This window comes from Procambarus clarkii, chromosome 70 (genome assembly GCF_040958095.1).
Source record: "Procambarus clarkii isolate CNS0578487 chromosome 70, FALCON_Pclarkii_2.0, whole genome shotgun sequence".
Taxonomy (NCBI): domain Eukaryota; kingdom Metazoa; phylum Arthropoda; class Malacostraca; order Decapoda; family Cambaridae; genus Procambarus; species Procambarus clarkii.
In genome coordinates, this window is record NC_091219.1 from 18134049 (window position 1) to 18160396 (window position 26348).

A 26348-nucleotide genomic window follows, 5' to 3' on the forward strand; every position below is an offset into this window, starting at 1 on the left:
TGTTCCTTTGTTTCTCTCTATAACCATGATAACCATGTAAATAATTGTCTAATCTTATCTGCAATTAGTCTACATTATTCAGTGTAATGAAGTACATTATTCAGCATAATGAAGTTTGACTCCCATCTATTTTAAGTCATTTAATAGGCATTCTTTTTCTGTATTTTTGTGTATCCATCTCTGGTGACTACATCAAGTGAGCCTAAATAAATTTTTGAAAAGTTGATCATAATTTTAGACTTGAACAGTTCTCATACCTTAAAGACCAAGGTTCAGATGGGGAAGAACTCTGGTTCCTAATTTTTTTTTTCATTCCATTACACATTATCTTGAAATATTTGAGGAAGATTCTAAGTATGGTATGTCACCTTATGTCAGTCAATACCAGGCATAATAGTTAAGACATTTGCTAACTTATCACGATAGATAATTTGTTCATTTTGAATACCTCATCTCTTTGATTTTAAATCTCAAAAAAAAGATTAATATACAGTATAGTAAATTTCTTGTTATACTGGTTATATTAAAAAAATAGATATATCATTTAGGCTATATAGATGAACAAGCACCATCACTCTACAGTACCAGCAGTCATCCACATCAATACCTCACTTAAAATGAGTTGGTCAGAGCTCCTCATGAATTGTCATGTTCAGTTCAAATACATTTACTTACTTTTTTTACACACACCAATATAATATACAACTAGTGAAGGCGATGAGTCACAATAACGTGGCTAAAGTATGTTGACCAGATCACACACTAGAAGGTGAAGGGACGACGACGTTTCGGTCCATCCTGGACCATTCACAATCGACTTGAGAATGGTCCAGGACGGACCGAAACGTCGTCGTCCCTTCACCTTCTAGTGTGTGGTCTGGTCAACAACTAGTGAAGTTTAGTATTGTGGACAGAGACGTTGACGAGCATATTTGTGTAGGTACCGAGGAGAGGAAGCTCCAGCAACATGGCCCCATCACTATCCCCTGGCAAGGTGAAGCGTGATAGTGGGTCTACTCCTGATGGTGAGGGGGAAGATGATGGAGACCAAAGAGGCCCCGAGACACCTGTCAGACAGAATAGTGCCCGAAAAATAGTCTTAGTCGACCCAAAGGATGAGAAAGACGAAAACTCCTTGAGAATTGCAACCGAAAAATTTCAAGCTTTGATGCATCTGAAATCGGACAAAATCTTAAAAGGTGCTGTTGAAGTTAGAGATATTCCAACTGGTTCTTTCCTGATGAAACAAGATTCCATGAAAGAAGCAGCACTTGTTTACATACTCACAGGTTCCTTGATGGTATCTCAGCAGTCACCTGAAGGTTCGGGCTTCATTCAGCTCTTCACTGCTCACCCTGGAGATCTTGTTGGCGGCCTAGCTGTATTGTCTGGAGATCCCTCATTTTTCACAATCAAGGCGAAACATACTGCTCGTGTGGCAACCATCACCAAAGAAACATTTTATGCGTGAGTATCCTTTGAAAATTTTCATTTTTTTATTCCACAACTGTGTTTTTTAAAGTGCATGCTAGAGCACTTAAAAATTAGTGAAAGCAACAAGTCTCATGTTTGATTATTTAAATGAGGATTAAATAAAAGAACAGTATACAATAACTATAATAGATTTAATAAAGTCTTGGGTATCTTTAATGTTGAATGGGAAGAGTAAAAGTCAAGAATGAATGTAAATTGAACATTGTAGTAAGGAGTACTGCAAGTATATATGGCTGGGGATAGAACTCTTAAAAACAAAATGTTGAAAGAAATAAACTGCCCCCTTTCTTGATGGTCACTTGTTAGCTCCTCTGGACTTGCACACTGAAATGGAAACCAGAATCAAACTCTGGCTCACTCATGGAGTTAACAAGAGTATGGAGAGTGAGGAATGAGGTAAACAACCAGCCCAGGTGCATGGGAAATGGTTGTCTAAGCCGTTAATAAACGGATAGATGATCCAGATGCAAGAAAAGTGTTGTCGGAAATCAACCCTGTGAACCCTGTCAATGTGGTGAGTAGGGAAGGCATACAAGCCAGACAGACAAATTTATTAATGGCAACCCAAGTGCTCTCAGAGGAAGGCACAAAGCCCCCAGCACACACACACACAATTGTATGAGTTGGGCACTACACAAAATATACCACACAACTAACTATTAATAACAAGTCATGCTTTGGGGACTAAGTACTGAGTACTACCTGGATGTGGTAACAATCGAAAAGATCTGACCAGGAGAGGACACCTGACCCCTTAGAGGAGATGAGTCTGATGAGGAAAGGGAAACACAATTTGATGCAAAGGAAGATAATACTGAACCTGAGTTGGAACAAAATAATTGGCTAGGGAACTAAAGATGCATTAACATATTATAGTTAATAAGAACCAATACCTAAAGCATGGCCTCCCACAGGACTGAATGTTCCAAGGAGCACCACCACTACTTAGCTGTCGTTAGCAGAAATAATGGGTCCAGCTGGGGAAGATGTGCTTCGCTCAGAATGATGCATATGGTTGAGGATAGAGGCAAGCCGATATCCTGGGTGACCTGGGCTGTTATTTAGTGGCAGTTGGGCGAGTTAGAGCTAGTCTTGTTTACCTGCTGTTAACTACTGTTTGCCTTGTTTCACACACACACAGAAATCACAATTGCGCGATGCATCAAATGAACAAATCCACAAGGGCCATGTCGTAGCTCAGTCGATTAAGGCAGCGTCTGGGGTGCTCTCGGACGCAGGTTCGAATCCTCGGCACGGCTCTTGTGGATTTGCCTTATTTCATAACTTTTCTTTTATTACAGTATTAGCATTTAATTCATTTTGTTTTAAATATGACTTCTGGGAGGCTTGTTTTGTTTTGGTTCAATCTCTGATCCACTGCTCTCATTGCCTTTATGAGCAATGAAGATTTTATTTCTGGTTTCCAGTAAAGTACACAAGTCCATAGGGTCTTGTAACATTTCTTAAACACCGGGGGAGCTTCTAAGGGGGAAGGGGGGGTAGCCCAGAAATAAGAGTGTATGCAATAATGAAAGAAATTTGCAGAGATAACACAAAATGTAATTATTCTAGTGTTAAAGAATGTAGAAAATTTTAGGTATATAATATGGGTTCATAATTTCTTAATATGCATTAAGATGTAGCAAGATTATGGTAAATTAATATGTTTGAAAGATATCTGGCATATTTAAAGGTGTGTGTGTGTGTGTGTGTGTGTGTGTGTGTTTTCTTAAGGTTATCTTAAGATGATTTTGGGCCTTAGCGTCCCCATGGCCCAGTCCTCAACAAGGCCTCCTTTTTGTTACACATCCCAAAGATGTAGGTGGTGTAAAGGTGTAAAGATAATGGAAAAATGGACCTTTTATGAAAAATTCCTGCATGCTATTGCAGGAATGATTAGTTGCTTATTTTTTGTGTTTGACAGAATTATCAAGGAAACGCCTGAAGTAGTATTACATATAGCCAACACTGTCATCCGCCGCATGTCACCCTTCGTGCGCCAGATTGACTTTGCTCTCGACTGGGAGCACTTAGAAGCTGGAAGAGCTCTGTACAAGTAAGATCAACTACAAATTTTGTTTAATGTACAAAAGAATTGCATTAAGATAGCACTTTATTGTTCAGTAAAATTCTTGTTATGCTGCTATAACCATAATTTTGCCTATTATTTCACATACTTAATAAATACTAAAGCATAAAACATTACTCTGAAGAACATAAATTTTAACAGGATAATAATTTTGTCACTTGTCATTGGGCTGTTTAGCCAGTTCAAAGACTTGGTTTATTAATGTCCAGGGGAAAAGTCTTCTTCCAAAGGTCTTTCTTTTGTTTGTTTGTACAGTAATTTGTGTATTTTGTATTATTCAAACAGTTCTCTGCTAGTGTATAAAAAGACCATGGGGCAGCACAGGGTATTTGTCTTATTACTGTAAGAAAGTTTTAGGGTACGGTACCTCTTTGGTTGGCTGTGCATTGCGTTAAATTCTTTAAACATAAAAATACTGTACTTAACTTACAGGGATCCTATAGGCAACTGGTAACTCTCCTCAATACAGCATGCACAAGGTGCATACCTGTACCACAAAACTTGGTAGTTGACCATATGATATCACCACCACAAAATAAAATTAATTTTCACTCAAACCCAACTGAGACAAAATAATAACCGTCACCTTTAAGTTCCATCTTAAAAATATGATAAACATCCAAAAGTGGGCAATTTCTTTTAAATGTAGATTTCACCCAAAATTCTGATCATATCTTGAATATGATTGATTTTGGAAGGGCCATTGTTTACCTGTGAAATTTCTCTTATAGTCACTCCTTTTCCATCACAACAAAAATCAGCACCCATGCAATATGCTTCAATAATCCTCAACATGAGGCATGCTTCTAAAAATTAGTGCAAGTTCTCTTTCTCAGTCAGTAGCCTCTACCAGTATGGCTGATACTGCTGTGCTAGTTCTGTTTTGGTCCCAGCCAGATTGTCACAAAAGTTGGATTTCCCTCATAAGAACGTGAGAATAAAGACAATGGCATAGGGCCGGCATACCCCTGTGCCTCTCCTTAGAGAGGCACAGGGACCAATGGCCTATGGAAACCCCTATATGTTTGGGAGCATTCCATGTCTGCCATTGACCAGGGTTAGGCACCCAGAAAGATAGACATAACAAAACAAACCCACCTTATAAGAAATTGCAACCGAAAACCAAACAGGTTGACCAATGGATGTGTCTTCAGAGTTCCACCTTGCCTTGTGCGAGTTTGAAGGTTGTTCTGTGCCCCTGTCTCTGGGTGACAGTCACCTGTTTTGCCTTCGTCATGCTGCCTGTTGGGTCAATGACACCTCTGAACTGGAGTCGTGTGAGATGTGTTCTCTGCTCATACTCCAGTTTACCCATTTTATTATCTTCTGAGGTTCGGGTTCAGGCGGCATCCGCCTTACATGCTCGGTTTATGTTGCTGCTATTTTGTTATGATGCTATTCACGCGTCTTACCCAGGTCGTACTGACCCGTCTGCGTCGGCTAGGGGTTCAGGTTTTTGGCCTACATTGATGACTGGTTGGCGTAGGCTCCCAGCAGTCTGCTCACCAGGGGTGTGGTTCTTTCCCAGCTTGCCGGGTTTTAGTTCCTGGTGAACTGGAGGAAGTCCCATCTGGTTCCGTCCCAAGTTTGAACTTAGCTGGGTCTTGTAATTGCCTAAGTGTAATTACCTAAGTGTAGTTACAGGATGAGAGCTATGCTCATGGTGTCATGTCTGTGGGCACCACCCAACCGCTGCATATTCTAGCTTTGGCCTAACAAAAGTCGTTAACAATTTCTTTAGTATTTTGCCATCCATGTATTTAAAAGCAATTCTGAAGTTAGAAAGCATGGCATAGGCTACTCGCACAACATTCTTTATGTGGTCCTCAGGAGATAGTTTTCTATCTAGAACCACCCCTAGATCTCTTTCTTTATCAGAATTCTTTAAGGATTTCTCACATAATTTATAGGTTGTGTGGGGTCTATGTTTACCTATTCCACATTCCATAACATGGTATTCTTGTCAGCATTTCCTCTCTCTTCATAGGTTGTCTTCTATTTCCGATCGACTCGCCCAGAAAATGGCGTTTCATTACATTCAATGCTTTTTTTTTTATCCTGTGATATGGTGGCCTGGAAATACCTTGTTCAACATTGATTAAAACAAATCTAGTTGTTTTCTTTAATACACTGTGCATTGTTTAACTTAATGGATTTTTTAGTTAATTGAATGTCTAATCAAATGAATTATATGTTCATGTATCTGTATGACATAATATACAATATCTCATTCATATCATCTTCTCTGTTAACAGACAGGGCCAACCAACAGACTCGACCTTCATAGTTCTCAGTGGTCGATTGCGTTCTGTCATCACGCACAAGGATGGCAGAAAAGAAGTAGTGGCAGAATATGGCAAAGGTGACCTTGTTGGCATTGTAAGTAAAAATATAATTTGATATTATAAATTTAGCTGGAAACAAGTTTGCTTTAATAAGTACAGTGCAACCACCAGACTCTGAACTAATTTGTAATGGACCTCGTTTGGAATATTACATCTCTTTTTGTCTAGTTATAATTACATTTTGGGGAACTTTGATTTTACAATTGATACTTTATATATAAGTATCTACCGGTTTTATTCACCATACTTGTACAAGTAAACTGATATAGTGTCCAAAGACCATAGTGGTCACCAGTAAACAACATGATAAGTCGTGCAGATGACGCCACCTCCCTCACCAAAATGGCAGCTCCCAACCTATTCCTATTGCTGTTTATACCCTCTATACACACGTTATATATATAAGTATCTACATTTATGTTCACCATAGCGAACCACTAAGCTGGTATGGTGAGTGCAGTCAATAAAAGGTGGCCACACACATTCAAAAGACAACGCCACCACCCTCCCTCCCACAGCATTACTCCTCTCTCCATGGAGCACAGTGCTAAATATTGCCACAATCCTGCTATTATCAGAATCCTGGTCAGTTTTATCACAGTCAAGAGTCTTCTGTAATAATATCATCACTACATAATAGCATGAACAAGTATATTATGGCATTTTTAGGCGATGCTGTGGTCACAAGCTGAACAGCAGTGCTGTGAGCTCATGCTGCGTGCATCAGGCTTGGTAGCTCACTCAATACTGAGGCCCCTAACACCCAGGAATTTGGCCCACGATTTTTTTTTTAAATGGCGTCTGTTTACAAGAGCCTTGATGAAGGTGTGGTGAATCCTGTGTACCCGCGGGCCGTTTAAATTTTGCGTAGTACTCCAAAGCATCATATGATGCGATGCGCAATTTACTGCAAGTCGGTCAAAGCATCATATGATGTCTTGCGCAACTAAAGGGTTAAACACAACACGGGGTATAAAACACAATCAAGTCTGCCCATGGTAGGAAAGCAGCATGTAAAGGATTTGGGAATAATGTCTGAGCACCAGAAAAAATCTGCCTTGTTATTGTAAAAATTACTACTTATTGTTTTAAGAAAATGGAGAATTTTCAAATTAAGGAGCATGATTGCCACATAAATTACAGTGGAACCTTGGTCTACGAATTTAATCCTTTCCAAGAGACGGATCGTAAACCTAAAATTCATACATTGAATCAAATTTTCCCATAAGAAATACAGTGTACACTAATGTAAAATGAATTAATCCATTCCACACGCCCAAAAATATTAACTTGAGAATACATTTTATACAGAATGCTACTCATATCTTTTTATTAAACCTTACCTTTATTGAGGATTCATGTTAGCATATAGAAGATGGTGGGGAGGAGGAGAGGTGTTAGTGTTTGGAAGGGGCGTCCCATTCCATTATAACATCAGGCAGTGATGACATTTCTGGGGTGTATTCTCTCCTATGTTTTGCAGGCATACCACTAACACCTGGTTGTGGCTCACTGCTTGTTTGTCATACAAAGAATCTGTCTAAAGATACGTGTTTTTCCCTACGTTTTAACACTTGTCTGTAATGAGACAAATTGTCATAGTCATTAATAAGGTTAACACAATGACATGCTACAACATTATCTGGGTTAGCATTTATATTTCCTGTTTCTTAGAAATTAAGGTGCTTATTGTTAACATATATTTGTTGCATTAATGATCTCTTGTTTTTCCTCTGTTGTCATCCTCACAACTATTTTCTTAAGTTGAACTTTACCACTGACTTTCTGGAGACCCATGGCATGATATATAATAAGAACTTTTCTGTTCAGAAACAAAAAAAGCACAAAGACAAAATTCTTCATAGGGAATTCAAGTGCGGTTGTTTACACTAGTAAACTGGGTGTGCCTCGCCCCACTCCCAGCAGAACCCACGCGCCTGACCTATGCAAGTATCAGTCAGGGCATCGTACTCCAGAGCAACTGTCATATACTGTGTGAAATTTTACAACAAAATTGTTGTCATACACCGAAAAATTTGTACTCAAGAACATTCGTACACTGAGATTCCACTGTATAATATTAAAGTAAATTAAAGCATTTTCCATTTTAAATTATTGTCTGGAAAAATTCTGACGATGACCATTCAGGGCACTGGGACATCTATCAAATTTTAAGATTTGCAAAATTGCAATCAAGGCATTTTAAGTGTGAAATTTTTGTGTTTGTATTCATTAAGGATTAAATTTTATTTTATTTATCTCTGCAGCCAAACTAAAATATTTTGAGCATTTCTCAGTTAAACAAAAAATGCATTTGCCATGCCTCATTTAGTCTTTACTTGTGAACAGGTTGAGCTGTTGACACAGACAGATCGTAGCACAACAGTGATGGCTGTGCGAGACTCTGAATTAGCCAAGCTGCCAGAAGGACTCTTCAATATGATCAAGCTGAAATATCCAATTGTTATGACCAGACTAATCAAGCTCCTAGGACAGCGGTTGCTTGGTCAGGACTAATGTTTTGTAGATACTGTATTTATGTAAACAAGTTTTATTGTAAATAAATACATAGGTTTGCTTGCACAATTGCCTGCACATAGACTGCCAGTCCTTGCATAGACGGGTGCCAGTCCTTGCATAGACGGCTGCCAGTCCTTGCATAGACGGCTGCCAGTCCTTGCATAGACGGGTGCCAGTCCTTGCATAGACGGCTGCCAGTCCTCGCATAGACGGCTGCCAGTCCTTGCATAGCCGGCTGCCAGTCCTTGCATAGCCGGCTGCCAGTCCTTGCATAGCCGGCTGCCAGTCCTTGCATAGACGGCTGCCAGTCCTTGCATAGACGGCTGCCAGTCCTTGCATAGACGGCTGCCAGTCCTTGCATAGACGGCTGCCAGTCCTTGCATAGACGGCTGCTAGTCCTTGCATAGACGGCTGCCAGTCCTTGCATAGACGGCTGCCAGTCCTTGCATAGACGGCTGCCAGTCCTTGCATAGACGGCTGCCAGTCCTTGCATAGACTGCAAGATTCACTATACAGTATTTCACCTATAAAGTATATAGATCCTAATTTAACATTTTGTAGGCAAGCTCTGGAAGTTCCTTGTACTAGACACTTTTGAACTATTTATATTGTTAAATAATTTGATGCTTCCATATAAATGTTAAATTTAAGAAGCATATTTCTTAATATGAAAGGGACAAACATAAAAGATAAGGTATATTGAATATAGTTCATTATTATTATTATTACCCTTTGTTTTTTTACTCAGCAGGTAGGAAGACAATTATGTAAAGATAGGTTAGGAGATAAGGCAAGTACAGTATCAGGAGAAAACACTGTCATTACGACTACATAGTACTTGAAAGGTTAGGAGGAGTATCTGTAACAGTATGGATACATAATGATGCATGAAGAAAGGGCTGGTGTTAAGGTGTGCCAATTAATACAGAAACTTGACAGAAAGCAGGGTATAGAATTCAAAATACAAAGTGTAATACAAGATTTGATTAATAAAATGGGTATATAACAACATAAATGCAGATTTTGGGAAATTGTCACCATAAAGCATCTGGAATGTGGATAAATTGATTGATACTTCAGGGAATGTTATTTATAAGGAAAATGAACTATACAAGAGCCACTATGAGTACTGTAATCTATACTGGTACTGAATATAATTTAATCAAATAATAAATTCTTAGCATATTCCAAAATAATGTAACTAGTTATCAAACTGAACATGTACCACAAGAAGCACTAAAGTAGTTAGAAAAGGTTACAGGAAATTGAGAAGACTGGAGGGGATCTTAAGGTTAGGACCATGTAGCTGATAAATAGAATTCATGACTTAGATTGATAAATATTATGATCCAAGCACACATCAGGAAATGGAGAAACGACGACGTTTCGGTGTGTCCTGGACCATTGTCAAGTCGTCTTAAAGAAATGTTATCATTTCTCCATTTTCTAATGTGAGATTTTATCATACCTTCAGCCACGTTATTGTGACTCGTCGTCTGCAGATGATAAATGTTATTTAGTTTTAAACATTTTAATTGTACATGTATTTTTATTACTTTAGGCTCTTGGAAGGCGACTACCTCACGTGTACCACTGGGCTTGAACATTGAACAGCGACCATCACAAAGTAATTACTCTACTGTAGCTATTGTTCCCATCTCTGAAGATGTGCCCCTCTCCCAGTTCACCCTCGAGTTGTATCACTCGCTCCTGTCTATTGGTAAGTAAGACTGGGCCCAGTTTATTCATTGTCTTGTTATTTCAGACTTACTTTACTTTTTCTTAATGTTATCTTCTTGATACTGATTAGTGCTGGTTTCATGTCAGATTTTGTATTATAAGTACTACTGTAATTTCATTGGCCATTGAAAGCTCATGCCTCATCTTACAAGTTGAAAACTTGTGCAACCTATTCAGCTGCATGAAGTATTTAGAAGTGTGTGCTGTTAAAATCATGTTGAGCACCTAAACTTTAAATTGTAAGTGTTTCTCTATCCATGACTGCAAGCTATGGAGATACAAAATTTGAGAGTGATAAAAGTTCTTGAAATTGCAAGGCGTCATAAATGTTAATCTGTACTGTACTTAGTATTTGTCTGTAACTGCTTTTGTTTCCAGGTCCTGCTTTGAGACTAACTTCAGAGTATGTAGTGCGTTCCATGGGCACAAGTATATGGGAATCTGCCAATGAGTATCAACTCATTTCTTGGCTGGGGCACATAGAAGACCAGCATCGTGTTACCCTCTATCAGTGTGACACTTCCTTGACAGTGTGGACTCAACGGTGCATACGTCAGGCTGATGTCATACTCACTATTGGAATAGCAGATTCGGAACCTCAGATGGGAAAGGTTTGTAGTGTAGCACACACTTGTCTTCCTGACCATTATTGTTAGTGTATCATTTCTGAGCCTAGGCTATTCAATAACTTAGGCAATATCCTGTTTTCCCAGGGACATTGTGAATCCTGGCCTTAGTCAGATTGTTATCGACTCTAATGAAATGGGAAACTTTTTTTCTAAATGCACTGCCAAACCATACATGGAAGAATGGGGAGACTGAAGAATTCTCAATCTTGCACTGAATGATTGTCATAAGATCCATTTTAAATTCTGTACTCTCATAAAACCTCCTTCAAGCAATACTTGAAATCAATGCTTCCAGATACTGTAAGTTCAGTAATCCAAATCATATGATGAGGCCAACACCCATTTGAGTTGGCTATTTACCTGGTTACTCCTGTTGTTTACCCGGCTGCTCCCACTGTTTGGCCAGCTTCTCCCACTGTTTACCTGGCTTCTTCCTCCATTTATCCAGCTACTTCTGCAATTTATCCAAAAATGATGCATATAGCTTTTTAACCCAAATTTGTATTTGTTTTTTAACCCAAATTTGTATTTGGGTTATCTTGAGATGATTTCGGGGCTTTTTAGTGTCCCCGCGGCCCGGTCCTCAACCAGGCCTCCACCCCCAAGAAGCAGCCCGTGACAGCTGACTAACACCCAGGTACCTATTTTACTGCTAGGTAACGGGCATAGGGTTAAAGAAACTGCCCATTGTTTCTCGCCGGCACCTGGGATCGAACCCAGGACCACAGGATCACAAGTCCAGCGTGCTGTCCGCTCGGCCGACCGGCTCCCGGATAGATAGGGTTAAATAGAACTTGAACACACATTCATTTGGGCTATGTGAAGTTTCTGGTTATTAGAATTCAGGTTACCAAGTTTTTAACAGTAATGCTCTACTGTTACATTCTACCAAAACTTGTTTTCCCCCATGTCACTCTTATCAGTTACTTGCCGCCAGGCGGCAGTAACTGTCGTCTATACAGTCAGCTGGTCACTGCACGGCATCTCTCTAGACTTTTCGTGGTCAGTGAGGGACATTTTCTTAAGTTATATGGCAGGTGATCATTCTGAGACTTTTTTTTTTTTTGTCTCTTGCACTTTGGGTGTACATTTTAATGACTGCTTAACATAAGCATGTATTCTGCCGTTGCCTGTGTCTGAAGCTTTACCAAACTAGCATTAGCAGAGATTATTCGGTGTTGGCTCGACTGTATGAAGAACATGCAAGTACTGTAAAATTCAGTAGCAGTATTACAGGTACATATACAATTTTGTACTATTAAGAGTATAGCTAAATTATAAGGAAAATGTACAGCAGTTATTCAATGAGGTCACTTTTGGAGGGGAAATTACAATGGGCTGTTCACAAGAGAGGCACAGTTGTTCTTTGAAGATATATTTTATATTTTGCCAAAATTTCTCCATTCTTGTTTTGGGAATCCCAATCTTATGGGGTACTATGCTACCTCTATGCATTGATTGCTCTCTCTTTCAACTATAGTCTCTCATTTTGTCAGGTCACATTCACACCACAATTTCTTGTATATAAATGTCTTCTGGAGTTTCCTTAACATTCCTTATATTATTGAAACAAATTATAGTACAGTACTTTCATTTATGTTTTCTTTGGGTTCACAGATTGAAAAACACGTGGAGAAAATGGCAGTTAGGACTCAGAAGGTTTTAATTCTGCTTCATCGTGAGGATGGTCCATCGCCATCTGGCACTGTGCGATGGCTCAACATGCGATCTTGGTGTCAATCGCATCATCACATCCGAGCGAGGAAGCGTATGTTTCAGAAAAGGCCTCCTGCTAAAATTGTGAGTTTACCGATTTGATCCTATTTTGGACGAGATGGGAAAAAATGATTGGTGAATATAGGTGGATTTTAGCACTTAATGTATAGCATTTTATTCCACTTTCTTTTTGATTTATTATTTATTGTATTTTCCCAGGTTGAGTATTACACAGAGAAAGTCTTCACAACTCAGGCTAATATACATAGTGACTTTTCACGTCTTGCCCGAGTTTTGACAGGAACTACAGTGGGACTTGTGCTTGGCGGCGGTGGAGCAAGAGGAGCAGCGCATATTGGCATGATCAAGGCTATCAAGGTTGGTATGAGTGAGATTTTGTTCACTGTCTACTGTGTCATCTCTAGAGCAGGTAGCAAGTTTGGACACTACTGTTCAGAATTGTATTTTATCCTTATATAAATGATTAGTGTCCATGTAATTGAGAAATACACAAGGCTTCCTAACACACTTGCAGCAGTTTGAGACCTTTTTAATTAGCATTGTAATGTTGGGTCATTATTTTAGGCTGATGTCTTCAGTATCTGATGTAAAGGATTCCAGGTTTGGTATTTGTTAGCTTTTTGAGCCCAAAATACACTGAATTTAATGGGAGTATTGTAGCAACAAGGCAACAATTGGGGGAATATAATTATTTTGATAGCAGGTTAATTTTTCTAATATCTTAACACCTGTCCAGTAAAACTGTTCTCATTTATGATGCTTGACTAATATATATGCAGTCTAGTTACTTTTAAAATATGGTTTTAAATTTGTGCATCTGTTAGTAATGGCATTTATCATTATTTTACACTTGTTTGATATAAGGAATCATAGGTGAGTATATTATCCAGTTTGTAATTAGTTTATACAGAAAATTTTATGCTATATTGTCATATTTTATTAAATATGTCTTAATGCTTTCAGGAGGTTGGAATTCCCATAGATATGGTGGCAGGTGTGAGTATTGGTGCTTTCTTTGGTGCACTTTACTGCCTAGAGAAGGATGTCACGAGAGTCACGCAAAAGGCTCGTGAATGGAGTATGGTAAGCAAATTATCAAGTTGTTTGATAGCTTAGCAATTGGAAAGTCTTGTGATAAGTTCTTAAAAATAAATACAAATATGGTTCACTTAATATTATTTCCCAAAATATGAATTGTGATCAGAAAGAGTTGTTTATTTGCTCTTAATGCCTTGTCTGTGTATTACTATATTGCATTAGATTAAATATTTACTTGTGCTGAAATACTTTTGACTCTTATCATCAGCTTAATTCCATGGAAAGGATAAAATAAAGTAATTCTATTTATCTTGTAAACCTCCAGAAAATGACTAGTATCTGGAGAATGGCTCTAGATCTGACGTATCCAGAAGTGTCCATGTTTTCTGGTGCTGGCTTTAACAAGCTTATCCATGATGCTCTTGGAGACACAAATATTGAAGACCTTTGGCTTCCATATTTTACACTTACCACCGACATCACAGACTCTGCTCCTCGTATCCATACTCACGGTAATATACAACATTATTGCACTTATTATTATTTTATTTTATGTTGAGTAACCTCTAGAATCCAGCATTGTCCTCAGATCTAAATGAATTTTTATGTTTATTATTGCAGTGCATTATTAGTATTAGTGGGTTTCCAATGAATCCAGTTAAGAAAATTCCAGAGGTTATTTTAAAAACTGTTGATATCTTAGACACTATCTGAAGGAAGTGTCAAAGGCCATTTTTTGTCATAAACATGGTGGTGGTGATTATTGTAGGTTGATCATTTTTGTTTAGCATACTTTACCCGTTATCAGTGACCAAAGCATATCAATTAAAATTTGAAATGTAGGCTCAGGGTTGGGTTTATTTTAATTGAACTTGGACAGTTTTAGAGTATTACTATAAGGTCGATATATAATTACTTCATTACTAGGAAACATTGCAAGGAAATTCTTAAAATGATTTGTTGTAATACCCTAGTTAAACCAGGGTATTTTTCTTTAACTTTGATAAAGGTAGTATTTATTGATCAACTTTGAACACTTTCCATTACAAAGCATTAAGGATTTAGAGTTGTGCGTCCTTGAAGGATCATAATTCGTTATCTTTCCTGTGGTTGGCCTTGCTGTGACTGTGGCACCATTTTTGGCTAGAGTCACAAGTCCTTGGTCATCTAGACCTTCAGTGCTTTATATGAGCTGATTTGTCTAGTCATTATATAATCCTCTATACCATCAGAACTACATGGTGCAGACTCCTTTGGGACTTGAGGAAGATTCTGATTTGTCATTTTACTCCTTGAGCTTATCAGGGGTTTGGTTCCATTGTACTCTTCCTTTCCATCACATTGGGCCTTAGTTGGTTTGTTTTCAGCTCTCCCTACACTAGCCAGGGGTTCTGATCCCCTTACACACATCATGTTGAGCATGTTTGCAGCAGTTTGGATGGCACTGCATGCCTTTCTCATGGGGCTGTGAGATCCAGCTCATTTAGATTGGACATCAGTAGTCTTCTTACTGTCTCGACAAAGGTGGCAACAATCACTGCCTTTCCTGTAGGGTTGACCCTCAGGAAAGGCAGTCCACATTAGGGTTGTATGTGTTCTTGTGGACAGTTTCTTCCATTTCCTAGAAATTTTGCCAGAATGGGAGGAGTATTTTCTAGACGTTCTGCTGTCTTAGGTGGCTCTCTTCGCCTGTGTGGAACCATCGATCTCATTATATTGGTTCCTTTCCCGCTTGCAAGGCACTTGCATGGATACTTTTCACTTAGACTGGATTTTGTGGAACATCCTTTACCTCTTTCCTTAATTCCAGCTCCTCTCCCCCAGTGTTAATCTGACTATGGACACATATCAGGCTATGTCATTCTGCCTGTTCCTTTGTGACCAGTTCAGCCTGGGTTTCTAGCCCCAATTGTTCATTGTTCCCATCCTCTGCTTCTCCTGTACAACTGGTAATCACACTTACCTAGATTGTTAGTCTCGCCACCAATCTTCATGTTTTGAGATTTAAACCATTTGTACCACAAAATTTGTGTTGCATTTGCATCCTTCTGCCAATCCGAGTTGTTTGGGCTGTACTTTTGGTTTTTCTCTTCACCAACTGTCTTCCGTTTCTGAACTAAAGGTTATGTTCTTTCTGTCCTGGCTCTTTACGGAGTGCCATTTAATGCCCACTATTGCCCGTTCCTACCACTTGGTCATGATAGAGCCTCTTTTACTTGCCTCTGGGGTAGATGTTTCTTCCCCTCATTTCCTCAATTTCCCCCAGGGCCTTTCCTGTTTCTACGGAGGCTTCTTGGTTTATGTTCTTTATTTCTTCTCCTCGCCTCAGTTTCTTGTATGCCTCTTGGGATCATATGTTAGGGATCACGTGAGGTGATCTGGGTCTTGGAGCCCTGAACATCCCTGTGGCACTGGTGCTGAAATGTTGTCTGCCTGACTACATCAAGATCCTGTCTTGTGACACAGTAGATTCATCTCGGGGGACAATCAAATGTTTCTCCTCAAAAATGTTATTTCCATTATATGAAATCTATTTTTTATTTAACAGCAAGTTTTTCAAACTGTACTTAAATGGCAATTAGTCTGTTTAAGCACAAATGGCCTAAAATTATATTTAGTACGTGGTAATATTAATGTTTGCATGTTTAAAAGAAATCATGACCAATATTTTCAGTTAATTGAAAGTCTCTAAGTTTGTCTTATATTATTATTATTATTATTGTTGCTGTTATTACTGTATTGCTTGTTGAACTTAAGTTGAGGTGAGATAATAGAGTACACAAGATAATTGATTTAGAAGCTGGGCAAATTATTACAAGAGTCTTTTATGATGAATATCCCAGATACGGTTATAATGCAATGGGTATATGAAATAGTATTTCCAATAAAGATTATTCAAAATCTCTACAGTAGATCTATGCAGTAGTTAGTAACAATATTATTGTTTGTGCTATTTCATTCTTTTGAGACTCGGAGTTTAGATGCTTCCAGTGTTACATTGTACATAATTTAAAGTTAATTTATCAAATTTAAAGTTATACAATGTATGCTTATTAGTTTCAACTGTAAATCTGATTAAGAATCTTTTTTTTTTCAATGGCCGGTACTGAGTTTCTCGTACATTACTTGTCAGATCAGCCCACTACTAAGTGCTGTTGGAAATTGTATACACGAGCTCTACCACAATTATATAACATCACACTATACAAGGGGGTTGTATTTATACATCATTGTATTTATGCTTTCATGCTTCTAACTCCCCTAAATCTAATTTTCATGCTTCTAACTCCCCTAAATCAAACTTTCATGCTTCTAACTCTCCTAAATCTAACTTTCATGCTTCTAACTCCCCTGAATCTAACTTTCATGCTTCTAACTCCCCTGAATCTAACTTTCATGCTTCTAACTCCCCTGAATCTAACTTTCATGCTTCTAACTCCCCTGAATCTAACTTTCATGCTTCTAACTCCCCTGAATCTAACTTTCATGCTTCTAACTCCCCTGAATCTAACTTTCATGCTTCTAACTCCCCTGAATCTAACTTTCATGCTTCTAACTCCCCTGAATCTAACTTTCATGCTTCTAACTCCCCTGAATCTAACTTTCATGCTTCTAACTCCCCTGAATCTAACTTTCATGCTTCTAACTCCCCTGAATCTAACTTTCATGCTTCTAACTCCCCTAAATCTAACTTTCAAGCTTCTAGCGCCTTCTAACTCTAGAATCTTATCTAGCCCATCATAAAATTCTCTACAAAATAATCTGTTAATTAAGCTTAACATATCAGCTGACTCTAGAAACATGAGAGATATTAGTTCCTAAAATTACTAGTTTTGAGAAGTTCCTCTACATATTATTTTGTTCTATATATTTTTGCAGCATTATTAAACTCCTTCATTTTATTTTTGTGTTGTGTAAACATTTGGGACCACCTCAGCCATGAGTGGGCTGTCACGTGCGCTGCCAGCCCTCCTTGACATATTAAATATTGTGTGAATAGTGTAGGGGCTTTGCTGAAACTGACTATTGACGAGATTTCTCATCATTTTTCTAGCCATTTTCTAGCCAATTGGCCCCATGGGAAAACATTGTATTATACAGTACTGTATTACAAAAATGTATTTACTCAGGCCTATAAGAAGAATGAAAAAGCAATATGGGGTATAATTGACAAGAATTGCAAACCATGCAATTGTAAACCACAAGGATTCGTCGTGTCATTTGTTATAACAACCCTCGTACCGCTTCCCTCATTATGAGAAATAAAATTTCTTTCTCTGACAAACTAAAGTGTGCTAATGTAATGCCTGTATATCAATACAAGTGCAGTTCTGGAAACTGTGCACTGCGAAATGTTTGCTACATTGGGCACCCCCATGAATACTGAGTAGATGTCTTGCACTTCATATGCAAGGAGGAGGTACTGTATGAGAAAATCTTTGGAGCGGTGTGTGTGTGTGTGTGTGTGTGTGGAATCGAACTCGCATTTTGAATCGGCCCAGATGCATGAATAATTACTAGACCATGACTAAACTGCTCATAATTTAGTCAGTAATGCGTTCATTTGGTGTGCTTCAGAGTTTCTCATAGATAAGGTTTGGCAAGTAATGGTATCCCCAGCTACAGTGTATGTTTCAAGTCTCAAAGGAAAAAATATGTTCACCTAATAATCTTTAGTTTGCTTGTGCCCACTGGATATGAAGGGAAGGGAACTATCAGGGATAAGTGCCAAGCCATTACAACTATATAGCACTTGGAAGGGATTCAGATAAAGATTTGGGATGGTATGGAGGAAGAAATTGTGCCCAACCACTTGGATGGTTGGCGTTCAATCCCCGACCATCCAGGTGGTTGGGTGCCATTCCCCGTCCCATCCCAAATCCTTATCCTGATCCCTTCCAAGTGCTATATAGTCATAATGGCTTGACACTTACCCCTGATAGTTCCCTTCCCTTCATATTCAGTGGGCACAATGTCCAAGTGTAATGAATTCATCACTGAATCAATGTTATCAACATTGATTCAATATTGAATTATCATTTATTATGTTGACTTAGCGCTGAATTAATGTTATTCTTGGATATTGTGCCCACACTAGGTAACTTTTATTTTGTAACATGCTCCAGGCTAGTGATCTGTTATTTTATTGATAGTTTTGTTTAAAGAATACAAGGTAGCTGTAATATCTGGAATTGTAGTTAGTACTGTAGGTGCTGGGAAAATTTCTTCTTTAATTGATATGTAATATTTGCATTTTTTTTTTTTTTTTTTTAGAATTCAATATATAGTCCATTCTAACATAGTATATACTGTATATTGATAAATCTTCTAATACTGTAAGTATGTACATAAGGAAGCATGAGGCTATTACATCCCTTATCATTACTATTTTGTTCTTTTTCCCTCCAACTTGTGATATTTTTCATTTATTGTTGATATTGTTATTTGAGTAGTATAAATAAGTGCATGCTAAAGTATATCGGTACTGTACCTGCAAATTATAGTGTCACATTTCTCTCTCTTGTGAAATATTTGAGGGCAGGCATTGAAAATTATAAACTTTTGGCAACTTATGAGGACATTAATGTATGTTAGCGAAGTTACTTTTGCTTGTCAAAGTTCAGCTTTGAATAAGGAAATTTGTTTTTCAGTTTGGTGAATTTATTCTTTTACTTTCCTTATAACTTTTCAAGCTTGTAGTGGTTCAGGCTGACAGTTTCAGCATAAGTTTTTGTAGAGGAGAGTATAAGCAGAGACGTTCAAGGGAATCCTTCATTCAAGTAAACATGAGACATAATAGTAGGTTCAGTATTAAGAAACACCAGTATTAAGCATGAGTGGGTATTGCAGGAAGTACATGGCGGTACGTGCGGGCATCCATGTCCCTCTCTGGGTACATGCCGCCCATCTGCGATCCTCATGACGGACACTTGCTACTTGATGGTGGATATGTCAACAACCTGCCAGGTATAGGATGTGGTGCGAAGCCATCAGGAAAACCTGTTGCTTTCATTGCACTGAATGCTCTTATCAAAATTAGTGATAGTTAGCCTAAATAATTAGAAAACTTTACTAATGTTTTAGGTTTCCAAGACTTGCTTTAAAATTCAGAAATTAAAATTCTATACTATAATATAAAATACAGTAATATAATTATATTTTTAAAATCAGTCTATATCATGTAATTGTGTCTTCTATGATGAAATGACAAGGGTGGATCTCTCCTTTTTTTTCTGAATAATTCTTAACCAACATTATTTTATATTAAAGTGTTATAAGTGGAATTTACTTATAATTCTTAAGATTCATATACAAATATTATGGCTTAAGCAACTGGTCTTACAAAAAATGTAAAGAAAAGGCTTCAGTATGCATGACAAAATTTATGCATGAAAATCCATGTCATGCATTGCTTGGAATTATAAATGATTGTTGTCAGCCTGTCTTACCATAATAATAAATTTTACTAATCATTATTTGTTAACTGCAACAACTGCACTCCTTGGCTGAATGAACCCAGTGCATTTTTGTCAGTCTATTGCTGGTACTCCTTGCATGCAAAGTAAATGTAAATAAAGTTTGCATATTGATATTGAGAAAATGGATAGGTGAAACAATATTTTGAATTGATCGTTAATTAGCAAGATGATTTCTGTTGGATTTCATGTATTTATGTACCGATCAATATTTAAAAGGAGAAATTTATGGTGTAGACTTTGTAGAGCAGAGCTGCATGCTTGGTGACCAGAAAGAATAAAGTGCTCAGTTTCGTTGCATCATCGTGTTTGCATACCTAGGTGAGCCTCGGAAACAGAATATCTAATAATTTTGAAAAACTAGTACAGCATACTAAAATTGGTATCATAAGCAAGTGCTAGATGTAAGATTCCAAAGGACTTTACATCTGAGACACGGTTGAAATGAGTGCAGATGTATGTTTTGTTATTACAGGGATTAGGATTTTAGAATGTAAATCGTTATTGGAGGACCTTCTTTTATGGAGAGGAATAACTTATTTGTAAATTGTTTTATAACATTAAAATGTTAGTAATTCTGGTTAAAAATATAATCATTCTAATACAGCACAGTAATGGGCAGAAACAAGATACCAATCAGGGAAAATATTAAATTTTTTTAGGGCTGCTGTGCCATTTGAATGCAGCCCATGGTGTATTGGGCTATTTGGATGAAGCATAATGTAATGAACCTAACATTACATATGTATTTGGCCATTAAAATGCACAGACACCTGGATATGGCAAAAGCAGTGTGAACCTTGAAATACTGAATTGCAAATCGTCTTTTGAAAGTTAGATTTAAAGAAAATGTTTACTGTCATGTTTTGTTTATTGAAATACTGTACCAAAAAGTGTGCCACCTATCCTATCCTTAGCAAACTTAATGATGCCTTAATGTTCCTAACCAATTCTAACTTAATTTAATATCTAACTTCAATGGATTTTTGTCCTCCCCCTTACCATCCTTACCCTGCCTCCCGCTTCCATCTCATCTCATTTAATAATGCATTCAATTTTTTGCAAGGCAAGTATATTAAGTATTACCATTGTTTTATACTAATATTAGCAAGTATATTAAATTTTAGCATTGTTTTATAGTGAAGAATTATAGTACTGAACAAGACATGACTTTGAAGTTCCCTGATAAAGAAACCATTCATATTGTAGAATTGATAACTTAATTGGGTAGAATGTGTGCATTCAAGTAGAAGCCGCTGCTAAACAAATTAAAGTTAGGCAAAGCCATTATCGGTCCCCCTGTATGCTCAAGATAGCACACTGGCTCAGTTGAACCTTTGGTCCTCAAGCTGCAAATTCAGTTCTCTGATGATGCAGTATTGTTGTTAGACATTTAAGATGCTTCATGATAAACCAGTATTGGCCTTGCAGATGTCTTGTGTATGGAAACTGAAGCACTTACAGTAAACAATACTGTACTTACAGTATGGTCTTCAAATTTTATTGTTTGTGTTGAAATAGAAGTTGCAGCACTGAGCTGAGCACTGTATTTCACAAGCTGTTGTAATTATACATTACCACAGAAAATATATTATTCATTCCTTTGAAACTTGGTGAACTTTTAAAGCTCTATTACTGTTCTGGCCTTTACTTCTTGATCCACCCTTGGCATGTAGGTTGATATTTAACTATAATGGAAAATGGGAACATTGCTCGATAATAAAACTTAACATTAATTGATCAAAAGGTTATGGTTTAAAATCTTATACTTGGTTACCTTTGAATGCAGCAGTTTTAAATTAACACTTGTTATTTGTGATGTTTTCATCTTCCTTGATGTTGTATCATTATTAGTTAAGGAACGAGCTTATCATTTTATTCAAGTTAAAATTTATATAATTATGTTTTGATTTGTAAACCGTTATATAAATTTCAAGTCGTGATTGTTTGCATTAAACAAGGTACAAGGCATTTTATTAGTTTATAATGAAGATTTTAATTATTATCAGGCTATTGATAGCTTGTAAATTTGTGTATGCATTATAATCATTTAAATATAAATTTTTCTTTGAGTATTTAGTAGGAATAAATCCTCTTTTAAGATAACTTATAACCAACTTTAGAGTTCTCATTCCTAAGAATTCAACCACTTGTCTCAGAATGTGTTTTTAGAATTCTTAATTTTGAAGTTTAAATATAGAATGCGATTATAATTTTTTTTTGGCAGAATTTAATTTTGTAAGTACAATCCCAGATTGTGGTAGATTAATAAATAATGCATTTCCTGTCAAAAATTTGCAAAGAACATAATGCCTAGAGGAAGTATTTTTTTTTTCTGTAAAGAAAGATTTAGGTTCTCATATTGATTGATATTATTATATATAATATGATAGGAATTATTATACTCTGACAGGAATAATATGTACGTAATCATTATTGAAGCTAAATATGAACTACTGTACAGACCCCATTTTATTATAGAATATGATAGGCCACTAAAGTGGTCATTTTGTTTGATGCCCACCATTTTTTTTTTTTTTTTTTTTGGTAGCACTGTTAGTATAGAAATTTTTATTTAATTTTTTTATTTTTTATCTTCAGAAGGAAATTTTGAATTGTTCATCAAGGATTATTAGATTGGAAGTGTAGTGTGTGGAGTAGAAATTGGGCAGGTTCATGACACTTCTTCATACTGACTTGTGAGCTCACAGTATATTGTCTCTGTAGTCATGAATATCCTCCACGATGCTAGTAAGTCTTGAGAGTATTTTCGCTTTATTAGCAAGACAGAAAGATGAGCGGTGGCAGTCGGCAACAGCTTTGTCGTCTTGGGTAAGTACAGTTTTGTTTAGAAATGTTGCTACAATGTTACGTGCTTCGAGTATTTGAGCGTGATTAGGAAAAAGTGCACAAGTGACTTGTTTTGTGGCCTTTTGCATAGTACAGTACATCAGTTGTAATGATAAAATAGTAGTGGAAGTTTAATTTTACTATTTATTTTCTCAAATGTTATTCTGAAGGGAATTTCATAACTTTAGTTGAATACTGTATCATCATCTGAATTGATTGGCTTCATATTTAAAGCCCACATACACTTAACTTTGTCAAGTACAGTATAATGGAAGCTTATTCAAACAACAATATAATGATAGTACAGTATACTTAAAATTATGCATCTCAAAAAAAAAAATTTCACATGCTATATGTAAACGATCGACCCGCCAAATCTTTTATAAAATAATCAAATTAAATGTAAGTAAAATCATCAGATTTCTTACTAAGACAAACTTGATGAGAGCAGTGTGAGCAACAATATAGAATAAGTGTTTTAAAACTTGAAACACACGCATTCAAAATTGACTCATTCCAAAAACTCACTTATAAGAGTATTCATTTTCATCTGCCTTGTTTGAATAATAATCTGATAGAGCCTCAACACATTTACCCAAGATTTGATGCACTCTCTCCACATCATAAGTGATCTGCTGTAGCCCATCATGAGGCTTAGTCTGGGAATTTTTTTTTCCAAATACTAATTATTCTAAAGTTTGAAAACTAATACTTCACGGCATACTCGAGTCGTGTGCTTTATTTGCATTTGTAACTTTGTGGTGATTATGATTTTTTCTTTGATATTTTAACACTGGATCAATAACAATTTTCTTTATTAAATGCCAGTACAGTAGTTATTAATCATGTGGTGTTGGAGTTTATGGCAATCAGTTTGGAATTTTTGTTCGTGTGTACAAGTAGTGTCAGATACATGGATGCTAGCACTTGTGGTAGCATAGATTCACTGACCAGCTGGTGAAGCTTTACAAATGTATCATTTAATAATATTTCTTTATAATGAAGACTAAACCACACACCAGAAAATGAGGAGACGGCAACATTTGGGTCCGTCCTGGACCATTATCAAGTCAATTGTAACTTCTTTATAATATGATGTAATTTATTATAGACACTATTGCTAATAATACAGAAGCTCTACATGATGGTCATTATGATTAACATTGTCATGGAGTGGGAGGTAATTGCATGGAGGTAGGGCATGTAGGTAGTGTTTTTACCATGAACAGTGTAGGTAAAGAAAGCTTGTGTCATACTGTGAAAGACACTGTCATTCACCATGTCTTCCTCACTAACCAACATTGTGTAGAATTGGAACCATGACATTGCAGTCCAACATCTACAGGAGTACTGCTTCATGCAACTAGTTATAGGGCTTACTTGGATTTACACACCATGTCTGTCCTTGGCCCTTCTCTCCTCCTACCCCCTTAAATTCCCTTCAATAAAACACTCGAACCACTCTCACACATGCATTCGATATGACTGAACTATCTCAATGCGCGCTCTCTGATCATTAGACTTACTAAGTTTGCACTCTTCTGTCGCTCTAATATTTCATTGATTACCTGGAGCATACCTGGGGAGGGTTTCAAGAGTTGTTCTACTCCACGAGCCTGGCTTGGGGCCAGGCTTGACCACTTCCACTTCTCAACTGCTCGATTTTTCAGTTGTGCCTCACCAGTATGTCACACCTGCAAGTAGGATTGCCACTACCATGCCTTCGTGCAGTCCTCTAGCTGTATCTCTTCCTATTTTGATCCTCTTATCCAGTGCTTTTATTTACCATCCACTTTCCTGGCTACTCGCCAGTTTTTGTTCTTCCGTCAGTTACTAACCCCAGGTATTGATAGTGACTATTAGATAAGATACATGAGATATTGCTATGACTTCCCTAATTACCTTTGTCATGTACTATATTTCATTCTCTCCATCATCATTGCTTTACTTTTCTCCACAGCCACTGCAGCAAGATTGTAATAACCTTTAAATCTAGACACACAAGTGGCAAATCCACATCAATGTTTACAAATGGGGCAACTATTCAATGTGGATATTTGTAAATCTGATTTCCCAACCCAACTAATATTAGCAATATCAGCCATTATTTACTTGCTATTCAGTAGACTCCTGGCTTTATGCACACATCTTTTCCTTAACCATCCAAGAGTGGAATTATTCCAGTCAGTTGTATACATGAGGTGCATAAACAAAAATATATATTTTATGAATTTAATAATTTCAAATCGTAGCAAAAATTACAGTATGGAAAATACTGTATGGGGATTAATTTCTTATTAGTGTAATTAAATATTTTTGTCATGTTGGGTCTGAAAACTTAGATGGAACTGTTTCTCCATAATCAAAGCTTTTCTGTTAGATCTAAAGAAAATTGTATGTATTTTATGGTATACTAAAAAATATCAAGGATCTGGTGAAATTATATTTTCATAAATATGACAGTGTTTGCTCTTGCCATATGATTCATCAGTATTGGAATGAATTGGGTTGTGGGAAAAGCCATTGGACATGTGTAAAACAACTGTAATTTTTGTGGTTAATTTTTATTTGACACATTTAAGTTTCCTAGAACCTGTGGCTCATATCAGAATACACATTCTTATAAAAGTTATATTTGACTGCATTAAACTGAAAAATGATGTAAACATCACCCAATTTGGTTCATGGATGATGCTACATGAAAATGTCCTCCGTCATATGACAGTCACTACTGGTGCAATGGGCGTGTCAAAATGCATGGCGGGGCTGAAAGACTTAATTTTGTTATCTTCAGGCAAAATCTACCCCTCTTGTTTGATAAATACTGTAAATAAAAAAATTGAATTGTCATTCTGTAATTATAAGTCTCTTCAACACGTTGCACTGCCACCTTTGTGCTTGGGAGTTTATCACCAGCTCGGTCACAATGTGATGCACTACAAACCAAAATTATACACTGATTGTTATTACAGTTTATTGAAGTGACTAGTCCAAAGTAATTTTTACTAAATTATGATGAAAATATAAAAAGTGTTGAGTCACTTTTAAGCACTGAACATGCATGTAATTGAGTTTGAATAATCATGTATTAACTATGTCCTGGTAAGCTGCTTTCACCCTGGCACTATACAAAGATACAGTTCACTGTTTTGTTGCTCTTTGCCAGGAGAACTTGTCTCTATATAGCCACTGCAGTGCCCAAAGCACCTTAAGGTGCTCCGAGTGTTGTGTGAATTTTTTTTAATTAGTCCATATTTTTAGGTTTTTTAATGTTTTCATCACCTTTTGTGATTTGAAATGAAAATGATTGAGTTTGGAAATATTTTTACATTAACATATGAAATTTTTGCCAAAAACTGGTGTGCAGTGCAGAGGTTAAGTTCTGGGGACCCTTACATAACCCACATTTATATACACTCTTTGACTATGG

The 26348-nt window shown here is 37.0% G+C and overlaps 1 protein-coding gene across 3 annotated transcripts in view; it reads left to right on the plus strand.

The window, feature by feature from the left end:
* Positions 1 to 26348, plus strand: part of sws (patatin like phospholipase domain containing sws) — a 76327-nt gene that overhangs the window by 23305 nt on the left and 26674 nt on the right. For 2 of the 3 annotated variants that reach the window (XM_045770269.2, XM_045770271.2), the window contains exons 7-17: positions 941 to 1467; positions 3419 to 3550; positions 5839 to 5962; positions 8278 to 8434; positions 10010 to 10168; positions 10567 to 10799; positions 12435 to 12617; positions 12753 to 12911; positions 13518 to 13637; positions 13918 to 14104; positions 19443 to 19559. In XM_045770269.2, the coding sequence (XP_045626225.1) occupies positions 941 to 1467; positions 3419 to 3550; positions 5839 to 5962; positions 8278 to 8434; positions 10010 to 10168; positions 10567 to 10799; positions 12435 to 12617; positions 12753 to 12911; positions 13518 to 13637; positions 13918 to 14104; positions 19443 to 19559 (2098 nt within the window). The remainder of the gene's footprint in view (positions 1 to 940; positions 1468 to 3418; positions 3551 to 5838; positions 5963 to 8277; positions 8435 to 10009; positions 10169 to 10566; positions 10800 to 12434; positions 12618 to 12752; positions 12912 to 13517; positions 13638 to 13917; positions 14105 to 19442; positions 19560 to 26348) is intronic. The other variant, XM_045770270.2, reaches the window with a different exon arrangement.